Source organism: Gymnoscopelus braueri, assembly GCF_963280865.1.
Source record: "Gymnoscopelus braueri genome assembly, chromosome: 2".
Taxonomy (NCBI): domain Eukaryota; kingdom Metazoa; phylum Chordata; class Actinopteri; order Myctophiformes; family Myctophidae; genus Gymnoscopelus; species Gymnoscopelus braueri.
In genome coordinates, this window is record NC_137604.1 from 62,763,462 (window position 1) to 62,785,936 (window position 22,475).

General features: G+C 47.0%; 1 protein-coding gene across 1 annotated transcript in view; it reads left to right on the forward strand.

The window, feature by feature from the left end:
- The window catches only part of LOC308104822 (neuronal membrane glycoprotein M6-a-like), a gene marked incomplete at both ends in the record, with an annotated part of 53,069 nt that overhangs the window by 14,895 nt on the left and 15,699 nt on the right, over positions 1-22,475 (forward strand). The window contains one exon of the mRNA XM_080455354.1: positions 21,467-21,659. Within this exon, the coding sequence (XP_080311480.1) occupies positions 21,467-21,659 (193 nt within the window). The remainder of the gene's footprint in view (positions 1-21,466; positions 21,660-22,475) is intronic.

The following is a 22,475-nucleotide window of genomic DNA, read 5'->3' on the forward strand; positions in this document are numbered from 1 at the left end:
TGCCCGGTCGCGGTCGTTGTAGGGGTTTGAACAGTCTGTGACTTGGGTGGTGCTTGTCCTTTTTGTACAGTTCCTGGAGCGCTGGGAGCTCGATTCCCATTATCCGCTCTGCCGATCGCACTACTCGCTGTAGGCTGATCTTTTCTCGGGCAGTGCAGTTCCCGTACCAGGCCGTGACACAGCCTGTTAGGATGCCTTCAACCGAACTGTTGTAGTACAGCCTGAGGATGCGACGTCCTACTCCGAGCTTCTTCAGGCGGCGGAGCCAGTACAGTCGCTGCTGAGCCTTTTTCCTCACGTGTGTGGTGTGCGTCTCCCATTTGAGGTCCTCCTCGATGTATACTCCGAGGAACTTGAACTCGCTGACCCTTTCCACTGCAGCACCGTCGATGAGGATGGGCGCATGGTCTCTCCGCGGCCTCCTGAAGTCCACGATCAGTTCTTTGGTCTTGTCGACGTTAAGAGAGAGGTTGTTCTCCCTGCACCAGCGTGCCAGTGAGTTGATCTCCTCTCTATAGTCAGACTCGTCGTTGTTGACGATTCGGCCTATCACTGTCGTGTCGTCCGCGTACTTTATGATGGTGTTGGAGACATGTGTGGCTGTGCAGTCATACGTGTACAGGGAGTAGAGGAGAGGGCTCAGCACGCATCCCTGGGGTGCTCCGGTGTTGAGGGTCAGGGGGTCGGATGTGATGCTGCCCATTCTCACCACCTGATGTCGGTTGGACAAGAAGTCCTGTATCCAGTCGCACATGCTTGGGTGTAGCCCTAGGTCTCTGAGCTTTTTGTCAAGTATTGCTGGGACAATGGTGTTGAATGCTGAGCTGTAGTCCACGAACAGCATACGTACATATTTGTCCTTCAGCAGCTTGTTGTCCATGTGCGAGAGGACGGTGTGGAGAGCCATGGCAATAGCGTCGTCGGTGGATCTGTTTTTGCGGTATGCATACTGCCACGGATCCAGCGAGGCAGGTAGCGTGGAGCTGATGTATTCCCTCACCAGTTTCTCGAAGCACTTGCTGACGATCGGGGTGAGAGCGACAGGTCTCCAGTCGTTCAGGCATGTCACTTTGGCCTTTTTGGGAATGGGCACAATGGTTGACATTTTGAACCCTGCAGGGACCACAGCCTGGGAGAGGGAGAGGTTAAAGATGTCAGCGAAGACACCCGCCAGCTGGTCTGCACATGCCTTAAGGACCCGGCCTGGAATCCCATCAGGTCCGGCTGCCTTGTGGATGTTGACCCGTGCGAAGGCTGTACGCACTTCTCTCTCCGAGATGGTTAGAGGGTTCTCCTCTGCTGGTGCTGCTGATGGCCCCGCTTGGCTGCCGCGGTTGGGGCTGATCTCAAACCGGCCGTAGAAAGTGTTCAGTTCGTTGGGGAGGGAGGCAGGCGGGTTCACCTCGCTTCTGGTTCTTGTTTTGCAGTCTGTCAAGGTGTGTACCGCCTGCCATGTGCTCCTGATGTCGCCATTGCTGAGTTTGTCTTGCATCTTTTTTGTGTAGGCCTTTTTCGCCTTCCTGATGGCGCTGTTTAGGGCCGCGCGCGTCGTGTTGCGCGTTTCCACGTCGCCAGATTTGAAACCAGCATCCCGTTCATGCAGATGTGCACGTACTCCGCTGTCCATCCATGGTTTCTGATTGGGATAGATCCGAACTGTCTTTTTTGGGACTATGTCAACTATGCACTTACTGATAAAGCCAGTGACTGAGTCTGAGAGTTCGTTGATGTTATTCCCAGCGGCGTTCTTAAACATCCCCCAGTCAGTCTGGTAGAAGCAGGATTGTAGCATAGCGTCTGTGTCCTCAGACCAGATTCGGATTTCCTTCTCAATGACCGGCTCCCTTTTTAGCCTCTGTTTGTAGGCAGGTAGCAGCTGGATGGCGTAGTGGTCAGAGCTTCCTAGCGGTGGGCGGCGGAGAGCTTTGTATCCATCCTTGAAGGGCGTGTAGCAGTGGTCAAGAATATTGTCACCACGGGTGCTGCAGACGACATGTTGGTGGAATTTGGGAAAGACCTTTTTTAAGTCTGTCCGGTTGAAGTCGCCTAGGCAGATGACTGCGCAGTCCGGGTGGCGATTTTCTTGTGCACTGATCGCCTGGTGTAATTCCCTCATAGCTGTGTCCTTATTAGCTCCAGGATGAATGTAAACAACGGCTACAATCACAATGCTGAAGTCGCGTGGTAGGTAGAAAGGACGGCAGGCTATGATTAAAAGTTCAAGGTCTGGTGAGCAGTGACTATCTAGGATTTTAACATCTTTGCACCAGTTGTTGTTGATCAAGGCACAAACTCCCCCCCCACGTTGCTTACCGCTTAGTACAGTGTCTCTGTCTTTTCTATACACGGTGAAACCAGGGGGAGTGATGGAAGAATCAGATGCTAACTCCGTTAGCCACCGCCCGAGTTGCACTGTGGGTATGAGGGCGTGAGTAATTAGCTTGAAGCGAATGAGAATGACAAGAGTTTGAATGTACTGACTTAAAGGAGTACGACTGTATAACTGATAGCGAATGGGGGGGTCCGGGGAGTGTGAATGAAGTACATAAACATTCTGCCTTCCGTGTCTACATGAACTATCGTTGCACTGAATTTCATGTTGTATCACACTGTGTCACAGATTAAACTTTGATACATTTCATAGATAGCTTCAAAGACTTGTTTGACAGCAACTATCATCAGTGTTGGATTCATATTAATGTGTATTTTCAGACATTAAACCACTTAGAACCTCATTACTTAGTAAACTCTACCTTTCGCTCTGTACATTGTCTGCTCTTCCCTATACACATATATCTCTTTGCCGAAAATAGCCGAGCTTGTAGATCTATACATTCGGCAAACGTTCCCCCCAGAATAGGAATGCGTTAAAGTGGTTCACAAAAAGAAAAAGAAAAAAAAAGTTCCTATCTCACAAAGATTTGCCATCCACCTATAGTAGCTCAGAGGACCCTCTGTAGTGCAATGCCACACCTGTTTCACATGTTGTTAACTCACAGAGATCATCAGCTAACACGTCGGGGCATAAAGAATAACAACAATGCAAGTAAAAGTGGAGCAGGCAGTCCAGACATCAATTCAGTCCCTATTTTTTGGACCAGGGTTTTGGTGAACGCTTTGGCTTCCTCTGGCCAGTCCAACTCCCTCTCTGTGCTGTTTGTAGTATGTAAAGCGCAAACGGGTCGGGGATGAGAAAACAACCGAACAGAGGCCAACATATTTGTTTTCCATTTTAATCAATTCCGCAGAAAGACTTTGCACAATCGCCTGGAATGCGGCAATGTCCTTATAATGAAGGATTCTTCTGTTTCTCCCACCGTAGTTTTCAGATCTGTTACATCAGACTGCAACGTTGTTATCTTGCCAGACAGCTCTGTATTCAGAGCAGCTCATATTTATTGGTTGCCAAGTCATTTCCCAAAGCAGACTGCCGTTCAGTTGGAAAGATCTCAGCAATGTCGGTGCGCACACAAGCGAGAATCTCAATTTTGAAAACGAAGCTGATAAATGGGTACTCTCTCCTGATTGGCTGAAATGTGTCAACTTTCTGACAATGTATTTATCTGTTTAATGAGCTGTTACTGAACAAACACTCAATAGTAATGATTACTATCAGAATAAAGAGCTTTAACCTTTTAACAAAAAACACTTTGTTTTAACGGAAAAAATATATATCACTTTAATGATAGTATAACAATAATATTAATGTTTTACTACTAATGTTAACCACTTGACAATTTGGCTGCCGTGTTAAGTGCTGAATTGAGTGGGTCCCAAACCTCTTTGGAAGTTTTCAAGTGGTCCCTGATCCCGGAACCAGATGGTTCCATCCAGCTTCGATCCCAGACTCCCCCTGGGTTATTGTCGAAGTGTCCTTGAGCAAGACACTGAACCACTAACTGCTCCCGATGAGCAGTTAACGTGTGTGAATGTAATGCACATTGTGCTTGGATAAAAGGTGCAATATGTTATAAATGCACCATTGTATGCAGTGCTGCTGTTGTTCAGCGGTGCAGACATAGATGTAAAAGTGTAGACGGTTCTCAGCCTCCTACAGTACATTGCTGGGTTGCATGTTGCTATGGTTACCATAATCAATGCATCTTCCTATGGAACAAACAACCAGCCACCATGGATTGAATACGTCCATCTTAGGAACAGGAGCACAGCCAATCTTTGTGGTCAAACTCATTCTTATGTGCGTGTGCGTGTGCGTGTGTGTGTGTGTGTGTGTGTGTGCATGCGTGCGTGCGTGCGTGCGCGCGTGTGTGTGTATGAGTGCGTGCAAACCATCTAATAGGCATATTCTCGCTGTCAGGTGTAAACCTTGTATGTCCATAACTGCAATTTTTCAAGAAATTGAAGAAATAACCTGTGTTCCAATGAATACTTATTATTTAGTCACAATCTCTTATTGATACTTTTCATTGGTTCAATATTTATTAAAAAAAAACCACACACACGCTCACTGAACCACTATCAACCTGGCCTCCATATTTGGGCATGTTCTCAGAAAAAAAAATAAACACATTTTACAAGCAAATCTGCTCTTTTTGCAGTTTTTGCACAACACTGTCATGACAAGGTATAAAAGGGGCATTAACGTATGAAAAAAATATATATAATAAAAAAAGAGGATATATGGAGATGCAAGGTTTCTGCCGGACAGCAATGCTGTGTATTGCATTCTTTATGTGTTCCCTGTTTTTTACCGGAGGAAGCTGAATAAAAGTAACATGATGTGACACGTTGTGAGCTTGTAGATCAGATATTTTAAATATGTTTGTGCAACACCGTTGTGGGAAGAAAATAGTGTTTGAGTGGTTAAAGGTAGGGTACGTGATATTTTGTGGTCAAAACAAAACGGTTAAAGCACTATATTCTGATAGTATTCATTCCTAGAGTGCTTTTTCAGTAACTATGGTCTCCCCGTCTCTCCAGCTCTTTAATAAACATAAGATTGATTTTCAGGTGGTTTGCACATTTTCAACTAATCAGGAGAGCGTACCAATTTATCAGCTTCATTTTTATAGTGTTCCAGTTCAAAAAATGTTCTGCTCATTTCCTTGTCATCACTTCCAATTTCACTTCTTTATCCTGTATGAGTTCTCTCTCCTGATTGGATAAAATTGGTATCAAACCCTGAAAATGCATTTTATGTTTATTAAAGAGCTGGAGAGACATGGAGACTCCTTGTTACGACCCCTAGTCTAGGGTTAGGGGAAGCAACATAAAATGCAAAAGAAGAATTGGAATGTAACATTGAATATATATTTATTATAAACAAAACTAGGAATATTACAATAATAGACAATAAATGCAAAGGAAATCCTAATCTAACAGAACCCAACTACAAGCCTGAGCTTAACACAACCCAAATAACTAGAGAACTGAGTTGGTCATGGATCAATCTTTCTCCAGGCTTCCAGAGGCAGGTTATGAAAACACAGTCTCTTTCAAAAACATTCAAAGACAGTTTGGGTTTGGGGTGATAGGACAGAGGAAGTGATCCTCTTCCACCGAAGCTGACAGTCCTCTAATCAACAAAGGTTGAGAGACAGCTTTATAGAGCGTCGCAGTTCCCGCCCACTCCCTGTTTTTTTTTGGTGCCGGAAGAAAAAACTCAATGCATTTTTCCATTGACATTTCCAAAAATATTTATATCTATTAATTTAAGCCTCGAATCAAGCCATCACGAGATGACATGAATCATGACCATAAAACGTTTTTTTCTGTGATTTTTTTTTATTTTATATTTAATTATATGATATACTATATTTAATAAATACCCTTTGTTTTGCCGTTTTCAACAAAAAAAAAATCACAGAATCAAACGTTTATGGTCATGATTCATGTCATGTCATGATGGCTTGATTCGAGGCTTAAATTAATAGATATAAATATTTTTGGAAATGTCAATGGAAAAATGCATTGAGTTTCTTGTCAATTCTCCGTAACATACTCACTATGGGATATCACCGCCCCCTGGCGTTGATGCAGAGCTACATACCATAAACTCCCGGGCCATTCATTGGCTGAGAAGGGTATGTCACGTGTCCGGTAGACCGGAAGAGGTATAAAACCTCTTGCGTGACGTGGCTCATCCTCTTTCGCTTCTCTGCATGGCAGATGCAACAGCTCAAGACATACCTTAATAATAACAAACGTAACTTTGATCAGGACAGAAACCAGCTTTAGCCCACTCGGTGGTACTTGTACTAACCAACGGGTTTTCCTCCTATTAAAAAAAAAAAAAAAGTTTTATTATTTCCGCTCCCGCGGCTATCTTCTCTTTCTTTCTTTTACTGCTAAAGCAAGTTTTCCTCCTTTGAGTTTTCCGCGCTCTTAGCCTTGCGGTTGAAAGCTAACAGGTTAGCTCGAGATGGAGGTTCCACGTCCCTGCGTATTGCTGCTCTGCCGCTTGATGATCGCCGGGGATGACCCTCGTGGTTTCTGCATCTAGTGCCTCGGTCTCTACGGGGCCGGGGCATTTCCAAGATGCACCGGGACGCTGCGAGGGCTGCGCTGTTCTCCACGCTGCACCTCGATAGCCGCTTAGCCAGGGCAGCGCCCTGGCTGCGGGAGGCAGCGACGTCTCGTCCCCGGTCGTCGCGGATCCAGCAACACGGCCCAGGGAACGTGGGTGGTGGGGCCCACCGCGTGCGCTCACAGTCCACAATGGGCCCTCCGGCAGTCCCGGCTGCGAGCGGCGTTAGCCCCCGCTCGCAGCACCTCCAGGCTGCTACACAAGCCGTGCTACGCAGCACTGCAGCAGCCGCTAGCACCGTGTCTGGGAGAACCACCCAGGTGCAACTACCTAGCGGCGCTTCCTCCCCCTCTTCCCAGCCGTCTACTCCGCTGCCACAGCAAGCGTACCGGGCCAGCGGTGCGTCGCCAGGAGACAACGAAGGGGCTCCGGCGACGGCGGCATAGGCGAGGGGAGAACGAGGCAGAAGCTCGTGAGTGAGTTAGCCCAGACTAGCTACGTTAGCTGCTTCGCTAGGTTAACGTCGCCTTAGTCAGGCAGTGTTTTGTTGGCTTAACACCCATGCAACAGGTTATTAACAGCGTTGTCCTAGCCTAGCTTGCCTCGCTAGGATAGCACCAGCTTGTTAGCCTTCTCACTCTGTGTATCGAGCAAACCTCGGGGGCTTCTGAAGACCTTACTCGATGGACAAGATGAACGGCTCCTCGACTGCCAGAAGGCCATGTTTAATGAAAACGAATGTGTGTTTAAAAGTACAATTTTTTTTCTGCCAAAGAAATAAATGTGTTACATGTTACAAACGATCTCGTTCTTTCACGTGGCTTGAGTGCAGCGGAGCAGTGGAGTCCCCTGCCGCGGGCTTCTCTGCTCCAATGCTCTCTGTATATAAGCCCATAATGTCTGTGATGCCCGAACTCCGGTATCCCGGACATTGATGGGCTAATATCTGTGCATGTAATGTAAATGTATCAACGTTCTCAATTACATAAGCCCACACTGTCTAGAACACCCGAGTCCCGGTGTTCTAGACATTGTTGGATAACTGAAAGAGTTATTGTTGGATAATCTGAAAGAGCAGCGGAGCAATGGAGTCCCCTGCGGGCGGGCTTCTCTGCTCCAATGCTCTCTGTGTATAAGTCCACAATGTCTGTGATGCCCGAACTCCGGTATCCCAGACATTGATGGGATGATATCCGTGCATGTAATGTATCAACGTTCTCAATTACATAAGCCCACACTGTCTAGAACACCCGAGTTTCGATGTTCTAGACATTGTTGGATAAAATCTGTGCATGTTCTTGGATCATATGAAGGTAATATAAAAACCCACATCACCCCTGTCCGCCAGAGGGCGCAAATGCGCCAGTGGAATGGGGTCACGCCGGTTTTTGCCTTCCGTCCCACAGGAAGTGCTCACGCACCACTGTGAACCGGAAGTACTTCGGTCAGACATGACCCCTTGGCCGTACCGCCTCATGTTTTGCAGGCCACGTTCGCCTTTAACGAGCGACAAAGCATCCCCTACGGGGAGGAAGGTTTTGTCGCCTCACGGGCTTCCGTCCCACAGGAAGTGCCCACGCACCACTGTGAACCGGAAGTACTTCGGCCACGTTCGCCTTTGACGAGCGACAAAGCATCCCCTACGGGGAGGAAGGTTTTGTCGCCTCACAGGCTTCCGTCCCACAGGAAGTGCCCACGCACCACTGTGAACCGGAAGTACTTCGGTCAGACATGACCCCTTGGCCGTACCGCCTCACGTTCGCCGCTGGAGGGCGACAAAGCACCTCCTAGGGAGGACGACTTTGTCGACAAGATGGCGGCGGCCAGAGTAAGTTAGGAAGAGAGTAATGACAGTAGCGTCGATCCCATTGTGAGAATGGAATGCGGAAGTGCTCTGTCTACGTCAATGAGATAGTTCCAATGTTGGAACTATAGCCCATAGAGGCCCGCTTTGCGGCGAGATCGAAGCGTGACGTTACTCTCTCTTCTACACTCTGGCGACGGCCAAGGTAGGATTAATCATTGATATATATATAGTTTTCACTGTATATATCTTTGGGCTTAATTCTGACGCCGGGGTTTTTCCCCGTGGCCAGTCTCGTGACTCCTCCGAGTCCTCCGTTGGCCCGAGGGTTAGCACCGCCGGCGGCAGTGGCAGCGTCACTGGTCCCCATGGCAACGGTCCCCATGGCAACGCTCCCACTCTCCGAGCGGCCGGTGACGTCATCGTCCAAGCCACTCGCTCGGTGGGTGAAGCAATGGAGGTTTGCAAGCCGAATGCTTAGGTATTGCTCACAATACTAAGGGGTTTCAGGCTGCATTTCTCCACAAATCCCCCGTGACAGAAAAAGTATTGTTTTCCCATGCAAGGGGCCCAGCAGCCAATACTCTGAGGGAGGAAGTTTCCTTCCTCTTGAGCATGGGCGCTATTAAAGGGTTACTTCCGATACTTCTGTTTACTATCCCAGTACATCAGCGTTACACTGTGTGTGTACAGGGTTTTTCAGTACAGCAGTGACACACTGTGATTGTACTGATCAACTCCCCTGATCCGCAACAACACATTGTGGTTGTACTGGTGTGTTTTCCACGTGCTCTTATGCATATAATCTCCTATGTCGGACACGGTGTTGTTCCTCTCATGCAGAGGATAAGGCAACCATGTCTCTGAGAGAGGGGGTTCACTCTCTCTCCATAGTGAGTATGTTACGAAGAATTTGTCAAGAAACGCAAGGTTACGTTGTAACCCCGGTTTCCTTAGAATTCAGAGTAACATAGTCAGAGAACTATCTATGAATCGGAACCAACTGGTTTTCTATTCGTAATATTTTCTGGTGGAAAAGAAGGGGGGGGGGGTACGACCCATTCTGAATCTGAAGGGTCTCAATAAATACTTGGGTCAAAGAGCGGACCTCTGTCTCCGCCATTTTGGAGGGACAGATGCCCCCTTTGCCGTACCGCCTCACGGACTACAGGCCTCGTTCGCCACTAACGGGCGACGAAGCACTCCCTAAGGGGAGGACGACTTTGTCGACGCTCCGTCCGGAGCCTTTGGGCTCAGACGAGAGGGCGACGGCCAAGGTAGGCTTACTTCGGACGGCCCCGTTTGTCAGAGTGACAGCGCCGTTGGTTTCCATGGAAACAGACAGGCTGCGCTGGCGGACAAACCGGATGCTGACGTCAGGCAAGGTCCCCGTGACCGGTCACGTGACCCCGCCGGGTCCTAACGGACCGTTAGTACCTCTACTGCCTCGGGCGGTCACCTCAGGGTTAGCACCGCTGGCGGCAGTGGCAGCGTCGCGGGTCCCCATGGCAACGCACACAGGGTTAGCGCTGCTAGCACCAGTAGTAGCGTCTTTGGTCCCCATGGCGACGCACACACAAGAAACCGGTTCCCTTGGAAACGGATCTCAACGTTTCTTGGCCCATGGTGATTTAGCCTTGACTAGCTTGTTAGCTGCTAGGTTTGCAGAACCTCCAGTCAGGCTACTGTTGCTTCGATTGGCGGCTAACTGGCCTCACTAACAACCACACATTGCAGTGTGGTTTTTTGGTGCAGCGCATAGCCAGCCCCGCTAAAGCAACACCACGGTGGCCACCTTCCACCGCTACCCTTCCACGGTCTCTAACGGCCCCGCATGTGCGGGTCCGCTGGATCACGTGGCGACATCACCGGTCCAGTTGGAAACGTGTGCGTTGTCCGCACTGGGTGACATCAGAGCCCCTCCTGACTCGCTTGCTGAGGCAGCTTGTTGGAGAGTTTGCAGTCCGGAACTGTTTTACTATCCCGGTACTTCAGTGGTACACTGTGTGTGTAGGGGTTTTTTCAGTACAGCAGTGACACACTGTGGTTGTACTGGTCAGCTCCCCTGATCAACAACAACACACTGTGGTTGTACTGGTGTATGACCCTCTCTGCGGACGGTGCGTTAAGGGGATGGGTGGACCAGCATTGTTTTCAATGCTTATTTCCACGTTCCTTTCTATCCACCACAGTCAGGAGGTGGCGCGGCACACAGACGTGGCCGTTTCCCCACTTGACGTCGAGGGGTTTTTCACCGTCACCGTCCGTCGAGCGTCTTGGTCCCGTCTCAGCAGACCACCTTCATAGGGGGTCTCGCTGGGCTAGACCAGGCTCACGGCGCGTCTGTCCCGGGCGGGATAGACAGCGTTTCGGCCTAGGGTCTTCTCGCGTGAGGCGACAAGTCGCATACAGGCTATGCGTGCAGGCGACGGGTCTCATGACTTCGGCCTTACACCTGTTTCGTTTGGACAAGCCCCACGTGTGACCTTTTTTCCCCGGAGGTGGATGTGGGCTCTTGGAGCCCCGTCCACCTGAGGTTGTCATGTCCTGATCGGAACCGACAACACCACGACCGTGTGCTATGCCAAAAAGCAGGGAGGCCTGGCCTCTCCAGTGTTGGACAGGCTAGCTGGCGATCTGACGCTGTGGTGCGACGCGCGCCTTACGTCAACCAGAGCCTCACGGGTACCGGGCCTCCTGAACAGTGGAGCGACTCTGTTGTCCAGGGGCGTTTTTTGGTACGCAGATTGGCCTCTCCTCCGGAGATAACAAGCCAGATCTGGGCCAGGTTGGCCGACTGAACTGCTTTATGCATTCCCGTCACGGGAGTTGGTCCTCTCAACTTGTCAGACTCCACGGACTGTCAGTGCCACTGGTGGCACTGGCGTGGGGCGCATGGAGGTTAGGAATAATCCTCTCCTCTACAACGAGCCCTGGGCCCTCCCCCCGATCAGAGATCTGCTACGGCAGGCAGGGGTCGGAATTTTCCACAAGCAACCTCAGGACCTAGACCGGTGGGCTTGGCCCGTGAGGGGGAGACCTTGACTTCTTATGGCCTGCCCCCTGTGGTGGTAGCTACCATCCAGGGGGCGAGGGCCCTTTCCACGAGGTCTGCGTACGACGACAGGTGGAACCTGTTCGTGTCATGGTGTCTGGGTCAGTCACCGCCGGTTGAGGCCTTCCGGGCCTCGGTACGCAGCATCCTCATGTTCTTGCAGGACAAATTGAACCAAGGTCTGGTTTTCTCGACGGTTAAGGTGTACCAGGCGGCCATTTCCGCTTGTCACGTGGGTTTCGATGACATGACGGTTGGCCGACATCCGCTGGTGCGTAGTTTTATGAACGGTGCCAGGCGGGCCAGGCCGGTCTCTAGGCCTCTGTTCCCGGCCTGGGACCTGGCGGTGGTGCTGGGGGCGCTTTGCCTCCCACCGTTCGAGCCTTTTCACTCTATGGATCTGGAGATCGTTAGTCTCGAAACGGTTCTTGTGGTTGTTTTCACTACAGCTACACGGGTCAGCGACATACATGCGCTCTCAGTAAGTTCGGAATGCATGAGGTTCTTGGGAGACGACAGCAGGGTTTGGTTAAGCCCAACATGGCGTTTGTTCCCAAGAACGGAATGGTGACCCAGACACCGGTTGAGCTGATAGTTTTTCATCCGCCTCCTTTCGCTTCGGCAGAGGATAGGCGGCTGCACTGTCTCTGCCCAGTGAGGGCGTTGAAGCTCTACTGCCAGAGGACGGCGGTCGGCCGGTCGTCGTCGCAACTTTTTGTCTCCTTCGGCCCAGATGGTCGGAGGAAGGCAGTGACTAAGGCGACGCTTTCTAGATGGAGTGTGGATGCCATTTAGGCTGGCCTACGTCAGTAGTGGCGCTCCAGTTCCAGAAGGACTGAAGGCTCACTCTACTAGAGGCGTGGCTACTTCCTGGGCCCTCTCCAGGGAAATGTCGGTCCAGGAGGTGTGCGCGGCCGCAAACTGGTCGTCTCCATCGACTTTTGCGGTTTTCTACAGCCTGGATGTGGCAGCGGCGTCAGTGGCGCACGCTGTACTGGGCATAGCGGCTGTCTCTAGTTAGGGTGGGGGAGGTTAGGCAGGTCTTTTGTGTAACCCGCCTTTGTTCCCTTCTCTACCTTCCTTCTCTTGAGTCCCCTCGGAACCACCGTTGGTAGGTTTCCAGGGGAGGAGGCCCTGTTTCCTTGTTTTCACTTATGGGTCAGACTTGTGTCTGTTCATTAGATGAATAGGCAGACTTGGTCTGTCAGGGTCCTTTTCTTTCAATTGTATACCGCACCCCGGCCCGGAGGGCTGGGGCGCCCGTGAGGCCGAAGGTCACGTCCAGGGGGACGGGGCCTTATGGCTAGGGGGCGTGCGGACCTGAGATTCGGTATGGCTATAAGCCCCAGGGGGGTTTATGTATCCCATAGTGAGTATGTTACGGAGAATTGACAAGAAACTCAGGGTTACGGATGTAACCCCGGTTTCTTTAGAATTCGGAGTAACATACTCACCTAACACCCCTGTTTGTGTGCATCTGCATGCAGGAAGCGTGTTAAAGAGGATGAGCCACGTCACGCAAGAGGTTTTATACCTCTTCCGGTCTACCGGACACGTGACATACCCTTCTCAGCCAATGAATGGCCCGGGAGTTTATGGTATGTAGCTCTGCATCAACGCCAGGGGGCGGTGATATCCCATAGTGAGTATGTTACTCCGAATTCTAAAGAAACCGGGGTTACATCCGTAACCCTGAGTTTTTTCTTCCGGCACCAAAAAAAACAGGAAGTGGGCGGGAACTGCGACGCTCTATAAGAGACTGGGTGTGGCCCCCAGCCAATCCACTGCCTGTGTCACAGGGCTCATCAGAGCCGGCCAATCTGTGGAGAGGACCAATTTCCCCACAGCAGCAGGCAGTCTCCAGTAATCAACAGTTTCATGATACCACAGACAGGTGTTAGTACATTTATAGCCAAGGCTTCAGTCTCCACCTCAGAACAAGGAACATACAGAATAATACAATGCCAAATATAATAGATCTAAATAAAAAATTACACAAATAATGCTATTAAGTAACACTCTATTACTGAACAAACACTCAATAGCAATGAGTACTTAACATAACATAACTTACCCTACCTTTAATGGATAACACACTTCTCAATTATTCATTTAATTGAAGCGGTATTGGATAGTAGCAGCTCTGACAAACAGGGATGTTTGTGTGTGTATTTGTTGCTCTGGGTGAGATTAGATGCAACAGATCTACAGCATGTGGAGCCTCTTCAGTTAAAGTGCTCCATATGCTGATCATGAATAATTAACATCACCGTCCATCTCCTTAATGTGCTTTGTTGTGATTGGACAGCTTCCCTCTTTGTTCTACGTGTGACTTATTATTGTGTGTGTGTGTGTGTGTGTGTGTGTGTGTGTGTGTGTGTGTGTGTGTGTGTGTGTGTGTGTGTGTGTGTGTGTGTGCGTGCGCGTGCGTGCGTGCGTGTGTGTGTGTGCGTGCGTGCGTGTGTGTATACTGTAAGTGTTAATCCTATCATTGCTTGTTGTAGTAGGCAGATGTTTGCCAAAGCAAAAGTGGAACACAACAGTCAAAATAACGTCACGTTGTAACACACATTGTAACTTGGAGGAAAACTAGCATAAGAATTGTGCATTTGCTGTCAGAAATACTCATACTATACATTTAGGAAAGGTTAGCTTGGGGTAAACTTTTGAAACAAGTGGCAGCAATACAAAATGTATTACTGAATGTTTTAAGGTAATTTGCTCTGTTTTTGTGTACAGTACTTTTATGTACTGAGATCACCCTGGGCAGACAGTAAAGGAATACACATATGATTGGAAATGTTGGTTCATGACATAGAATTGAATTTTTTTTATATAGTTTTATTTTTTGGCTTTCTGACCTCAATTACTCCCCAAAAAACTTTGAACATTCAATGGATTTTCTGTGGTCTGGGGTTAACTGAATAATTAGGCTCAGAAAAGTGCTGTGATTGGCCAGTGGACTTTGATGTCAAAGTCCATTAATCCCGCCCCCTCGCCTCCTCGGCAACGACGGCCATGGCCTTCGTGGCCTCCCTGAAATTCCTGCCCTGCCACAGACACACCTACCAAACCACTTTACTATTACAATTTAGATAATTTAGCAGCCACTGATCCAGAGCGCTTACAATAAGCGAGGTAAATAATCACATAGAATGCTGAGAGAACAGTGTATAAGTGCAGTGTACTAAATGACATTGTTAACATTTGTGGCCACAGAAAACAAAGAAGAGAACGAATGACCGAGATATGTCTGTATATCGGCCACATCTCGGTCAGTCGCTGGCATCAATCAAAACAATGAAGATACGAGTCTTCAGATTATGGCAGAACATTGGGAGTGAGCCTGCAGTTCTGACTGTAATGGGCCTTTTGTTCTACAGTTTGGGAGCCAGGAGGAAGAACAGTCATAGGAGAGTTTTTGAGCAGAGATGACAGAGCCAAGAGATTTAGTGAAATGTATTTCCACAAAAAAAGAAAATAAATGTATTTGTGACAAAGTGTAGACAGGAGTGTAGAACCCAAAATGCAGAACAGGTCAAAAGCAAAGGAGCTATTCTCCCAAACTCAAGAACATTGGCAGAATAAATTACAGAAAATAAGCTGAAAACACTAGGAGAACAGAATTACAACTGGACACCATAACAACATCTAACGACTGCCAAAGAGCACAAGGAACTGAGAGTTTAAATACACAGGGATAGGCTAGGTAACAGTAACTAGGGTAGACAGGAAACACTGTAGGAACAATACTACAAAATAAAAGGAAAACAACAGTAAACTAACATAACCTATGAATTGAATACCAAGGCCCTCATTGGAAACAAGTCCGCAAGGACTTTTATGAACGGACCTGTTAGACAAAGTATTTTAAATGTAACTGTGCTGTTTTACATTTTTTGCCTAATAAAATATTCAATCAATAAAAAAAAAACACTACTGAACAGGGCACACTCAATATCACTACAAAATAAAAACACAACATTTATGAAAAAAAAATTAACATGGAAACGATTGTGACGATTATGCAAAGGAATTGTGATTATCTCATTTAATTGCAATTTTCCGTGGAGTGGTCTGGTTTGAACTTTGAATCCTGACTGGTTGGGATCCAGCAGGTTCTTCTGTGAGAAATGGAGAGAAATTAAAGCTGGTTGGAAACGACACGTTCAAGAGTTTTGTAAAGAAAGGAATGGAGTGACACCGGTCTGTAGTTCTTAACGTCTGAGGAGTTGGTTTCTTGAGGAGCGGTGTGACTCTGGCTGACTTGAAGGCAGACGGGACGCCTGAGGTTACATTATGTGTTGATGATGGAGCTGGTGATGAAAGGGAGTAGATCAGGGGCAATGGTGTGGAATATCAAGGTCTAGGGCAGTAGTTATCAAACTTTTTCGTGCCAAGGACCCCCATACGTATTTGGAACCATCTGAAAATGTTTCGTGCCAGGGACCGTGAGAAGAGAAGTTTTGTTTAAAAAAAATCTATATCATTTTCTCAAAATGTTGTCTTTATGCTTTCAACTACGCGACCCTATCGGTTTGGAGGTGTACTGCACTCTGATACATTATAGCTCTATGAAAAAATGGCTGCCGATTGGAGTAAAATGCTTTTTATTGAACAATACGGAATATACAGGTACTTAGACCCGGGCGTTTCAACTTGTTACATCCATGGCCGACGGCCGTGGGGTCAGCACTTTATATTTGAAATTTGAATGTTTATGTAGATGTAGGAGTTGTAAATGTAGACATTTCAAAAACCAGGAACAAGTAGCGCCATGACTGTCATGATATGACATTCATGTTTCAGGGCTAAGACCGATCATGTGGAGAGAGAGGGGAGAGAAGGACAGGCATGAGTCATGATCACATGTTGGGTTTAGCATTGGGTGAGTGAGTCAGACACCTGATTAGCAGGAAGATGCTAAAAAGAGCTTCTGATGTCGTCAACCTTCTGATCAGAGATGACGAAGGCGGCAGGAGAGAGATGGAGGGGGAGGGGGTTTAAAGGGATAGTTCACCCCAAAAAAAATGCATTGTGGATAATTTTTGTTTTTGTCCTAAGCATTCCTAAGCCAATAATTTGATGACCAGCAGACCGGTAGGCAGCGGTTCCGGTAGGAGACACAAAGGAGACTCTTTGTGTCACCAAATCTCTTAGCCGATCTACAAGCTCACAATGCATCGTTACGATAATATATAACCTTAATGAAAAAGAGCCAGTCTTGCTGCTGTATGTGTGAGCATAGTACAACAAGTAGCCTACCTTACTGTATGTGTGAGCATCATACAGCAGTAGCCTACCTACTGTATTGCACTGCCCATCTTTTGCCGCAGGCTGAAAACCCACCTCTTCAGGAAATACTACCCTGACCCTTCCTCTTAGCCTTGCCTACCTGTTGTCAATTATTTGTACAAGCTCTTGTCTTATTGGATCTTGTTTTATTGGATCTTGTTTACTTGATACACGTATTTATTTTAGCTCTTGCTCATTTGATTTTCCTATTTGTCTCATCTGTTTATGAAAGTAGGTAGCTGATATATTGCACTTTTACCTTAGCGCTAGGTATGCTCTTAGTTGCTTGTTTTAGAAGAGAACCTACCTATGTTGAATGCACTTATTGTAAGTCACTTTGGATAAAAGCGTCTGCTAAATGACTGTAATGTAATGTAAATGTGAGTATCCATGCTCACACTGAGTGGAGGACAGCATCCTCAACCTGCTACACAGCTGAACTCCCACATACATGTGGTTTCTTTCTTTTTATTCTCCAGTATTCAACACTATCCAGAGGATCTGGGCTATGATGAGCCTGGGTTCACCTGTGATGTAAAAACAGCAACAGCAGCCAACATGTGCACGTCTGCACCTGGTTCACATTCTGTATCAGTACAGCTGTCTTTCCAGTGAGCCAACATGCACAATACCCTGACTCTGTTTGACCAGAATGGAACAGAGCCTTAATTAGTATCATTGGTAACACCTGTACAGGATTTAACATCACCCTATACTATTATGTCAGTAGGAAGGTGCTGTGGCATTAGCCCAAGCCCCCAGAACCAAGAGGGAGCAGTGACGCGTATTGGACATGCTGGCCAATCATAGGTACTGCAGCTTATTGCGGCTGGGGCCAGACACATGAACGGGAGAAAACTGTTTCGACCAATGGGCTCGACTCAGGAGAAGGAGGTGACGCGTCACATAGGCCCTAACTAGGCCCCGCCCGTCACATTTCCCAACCCGGAAGAAGGGGTAAAAAGAAGTATATATGCTGGGTGAGCAGGATGGGAGTGGATTTCCGGTGCCTGCTCTATTATTTTTTAACTCTATGCATTATTTTGACGGTCCGTTGTTCAGAAGTACCATTGGTCAGACAGCATGCATTATAACTAAGCCTAACCCTGCCTTAACCTCAACCTCACAAAAACTATGCCTACACTAATGGGCCGCCCGGGCTTGAAATAGCCGCAAGCAACTTAGATTCTCCTCCTCCTTAGGTTATCCTCTTTGTATCTGTCAAAGTCTTCGTTTCATAAAAATCCACCGAAGACATGTGAGCTACTTGCTGTCAATACATTCTGTGTATTGACAGCTAAGTGTTCGTACATTATGTGCAATTTCGAAACAGGTCATATGCAGGACCGTTGAGTGATTTCCAACGACCGTTACCAAACTCAAACACTTAGAAAGATAATCACCTGCAAGGAATGTATTGACATAAAGTAGCTCGTAACATAACTACAGCAGATTTTTATGAAACAAAGACTTGACAGATACAAAGAGGATAATCCAAGCTTTCCGTACAGCTGCAATATTGGTGAGTTTAACGTTGTTTAATACAATCAGATAGGACTTTTCTGTTTCTGTTGGTGTTGCAACTTAGATGCCATATCGCATTATAGCATCCAAGTTGTTTGCGGCTAGGCTTGAAATGGGTCTATTATATGAAAAATTATCAGCAAGTTCCACTACACGAGGTCTGAAGGTCATTATTTCAACCTGTTCATTGTCTGTGTATGGATGACATATAGTGCAGTTATAGTTATAGTGTGAGCCCCCACCTTCGTTGAAATAACCCACTTATAGCCAGTGTTCCTGGGTGTTTGTCACGTGGGGGATGGCAGTGTGCATTCAGCCCTTCTCAGTAAGTGTAAAGATGGAGGTTATGTGTGTGAGGTGCTGCTATAACGTTAAGTGCCTGTTTAGGAAGCATCTCTTCTCTAATGGTCAGTCATTAGATAGTAACACTGAAAGGCCAAGTGGCCGCATGAACACGTATTATGTTTAACCACTTAAACTCTATATCGCTGCAATATATATATATATTTTTTATTTAAAATCTATCCCACGATTTTTGTAACCCATTTTTTCACCCAGTGCCAATGCCTAAGCTGTAATCCTGGGCGCTACTCTCCCTCTGCCAGCCTCCATATTTGAAATTTTCGTAAATCAATGCCCTACTTGATCATACTACAGCGTCACGCAAACGTTTTAAAAGTAGCAGATCTACAAGCTTGTGTCGCGTTTTGAGCTTGTAGATCTGCTATTTTTGATGCTTTAGGATTTGAATCCTGAAAAGTAACAGTTTTGGACGTATGAGGTTTCCACCCGACAGAGACGAATACTTCATTGACCGCGGTCCCTCAGCACTCATCGCTTGTCCTCTCCGTTCCTCCCTCTACACCAGTGGTTCTCAACCTGTGGGTCGGGACCCCCAGGGGGGTCCCCACATGATTTGGGGGGGTCCCCAGATGACAGTGAAGTGACAATTTAAGGACCTATAAGACCTTTTTAAAACCTTTTAAAAAAAAGAAAGAAAGTAAAAAGACCATTTCTCTATCAAGAGTATACAAACTATACTATAAAAACTGGTCAACCATTGGCCAAATTGTCAAATAATATAAGAAAGAGGCAAACCTTTTGAAAATAGACGATCTACAAGCTCACAATGCCTCACAACGGGCGGCGTTGTGAGCCTGTAGATCGGCTATTTTCACAATATTTATCTATCGAACCGAGTCAAACTAAATGTAACGCCTCAACTCCTACAATTCCAAGAACTTGTCACTGGGGGGAATAGGATTATTTTGGGGGGGTCGCGGCCTAAAAAGGTTGAGGACTGATGCTGTACACCAGGGGTCTTCAACGTTATTCAGGCCAAGGCCATCTTAGCTTAGAGACAGAGATGAAGCAGGGACCCCCCCCCCCCACTACATCTATTGGAATACAATGTGTAGCAGATCAAACGTTTTCATGGATTTCATAGACTTGTTCAACAGCACTATCATCAGTGTTGTGTACATTTATACTTTTTAATTCGACTTTTCTATTAATATATTGGATTCATGTGTAACCCTCAGTACTTTGTATACTTGACTTTTGGCTATGTACTTGGTCTGCTCTTTTTTCCCCCACCTCTACACCTAACCTCTTCACCGAAAATAGCCAATCTACAAGCTCACAACGTGTTGCAGCGCGACACGTTGCGAGCTTGTAGATCTGCCATTTTCAGCAAACGTTGCCCCCAGAATAGGGATGCTAGGGTTCAAGTGCTTAATGTACAAAACAAACACACACACTGCACACAAACACACACACACACACACACACACACACACACACACACACACACACACACACACACACACACACACACACACACACACACACACACACACACACACACACACACAAAAAGCTTAGGCAGCCCCCCCTGTAGCAACTCTTTTTTTCACCATCATCTCTTCACTGAAAACAGCTGATCTACAGGCTCACAAACCGTCGTAGATCGGATATTTTTACAGAATGTTCGCACCATGATTGGGGACGCTAGGCTGCATGTGGTCAAACTTCTTCTTAATTAATTTATACTTAGTCATCATCTTCATCTTCAGCAACACCGTCAAGTGATGAAGCATAAACTAGAAAGGTGAAACTCCACCAGGAGGCATCATTGTTAGGATCGGTGTGTGTGCGTGTGCGTGTGCGTGTGCGTGTGACCCAGGCGCACAGCAAGGAAGAGGCGAATAGAAAGTTAAAGCCCACAAGGGTGAGTTTATCAACCAAAGGTTAACAACAAGGCAAGATGAGGAGTGTGGGCTCCGCCGGCTGCCACGATTCGGGTTCTGGAGAGGAGAGGAGAAGCTGGGTCAGTGATAAAATCACAGAGGAAAAAACAGTGCTGCCACTGTGTAAAGTTAAACAGGCTTAGAAGCTCTACAAACACTGGAAAGCTACTGTGTTGTTTGGCTAATCTTTACCGTACGTTGGGCTTAAGCTCTGGCACCGAGTGGCATGCAGAGTTTGGAGGTGATTGGAGATGAAGGGCATGTGAGGAGATTGGAGACGAGAGGCAGGTGTGCTGAGGTGTGTTGTGGAGCCCTCTTGGGGGCGCTGGTGAGTGCAGAGAGCCCACAGAACAATAGGTGTGGAGGCGAGGACGGGCGAGGCATAACACACCATGTTCTAATGATACTAGTGTTGTATGTAGTGAAACATCTACGCTACCTACTAACGTACATTAAAGGGATCACCCCCAAAATGACTTTTTTTCTATAGATCACTCATCCCATGGAGACTTGAATTCATGGATATGATCGGCGGCGGCTCCGGTAGGAGACTCAAAGTGTGAACTTTTAGTCTCCTACCGGAGACATTACAGCAGCATCTTTCCGCCGGTTAACAAAAACATTGCCATGAATTTAAGGCTGCATGGGGTGTGTAATTGATAGAAAATAAGACTGGGTGAACTATCCCTTTAAAGTTTTGCACGATGACAGTTGTACATGAAGTACCGTATTTTTTTACCGGGTTTGTTACTTTTTTGGCTGTTTTTGTTACATTAATCTGGTTAATTCGGTACAAAAAATGTACTCCATGAAGTGTAGATGTCGGAGGTTTCTTCTTTTTCTTTTTTCTTCATCCCAAAAGTGGGGGGATATCCCTCCCCCAATGGAACTGAGTATGTTCAAACCCACCCCCCCCCTCTGCGTCCCTAGTTTCTATATGTTCTATAGGTTGTAATGAGTGTTGTGTATAACATGCAGTGTGTTTCTATATATCCCATAGGCTGTAAGGAGTGTTGCGTATAACATGCAGTGTGTTTCTCTATATCCCATAGGTTGTAAGGAGTGCTGTGAGCGCTGCGTGGGCAGCCTGCCGTGGGCGTCTCTCATCGCCACCGTGCTGCTCTACATGGGCGTGGCCTTGTTCTGTGGGTGTGGCCATGAAGGGTTGACAGGCACCGTCACCATCCTGCAGAACTACTTTGAACTGATGCAGGCCCCGGAGGCCACCCTGGACGTGTTCACCATGTAAGTCCCTGGCTTCTGTTTACCTCAATGTTAAAGGGTTAGGGTAGCCTAAGTCATATTGTTTGGTTAGAAAACAAAAATGTTTTTTTTTGTTTTGTTAAAAGGTTAAAGCACTGTATTCTGATAGTAATCATTGCTGTAGAGTGTTTGCTCAGTAACAGGAGTCTCCCAGTCTCTCCATGCAGCTCTTTAATAAACAGAAAATACATTTTCAGGTGGGTGGCAACATTTCAGCCAGCTTCATTTTTATAGCGTTCCAGTTCCAATTTTTTCAGCTCATTTCTTTGTGTCAATTCAATTCAATTCAATTTTATTTAGTGCCAAATCACAACAATTAAGTTGTCTCAAGACACTTTACATGTAGAGCAGAGACCCGACAGTCCCACCCTGAGCAAGCAATTTTGCGACAGTGGCAACGAAAAACTCCCCCTTAAGGCCCGTTCAAAGTCCCTAGATGGGTCTGAAACGTGCGTCAGGGGGTGAGGGATTCCGTCCGTTCTTTACGGACACATGCATGGTCGTTCACGTTATTTAGGGGTTATTTTATTTATTTTAAAGTGTACAGGCGTAATACACCTATTCATCCACTAGATGGCAGTTGCGAGATTATGTACCGTACCCATAATGTTGCCATGTCTGCTTATTATAAGCGACTTTGGGCTTATTTTTCTGTAAAGTTGCTTGTAAACAAACAAGCAATTTTTTATTGGTGGTTGCGGTTTTATTTGAGCTTGTTTCTAAAGTGTAGTTGCTTATTTGGGCCAATTATTATTTAAACCAGTGATTCTCAAACATATATTGTAGATCTGCTATATC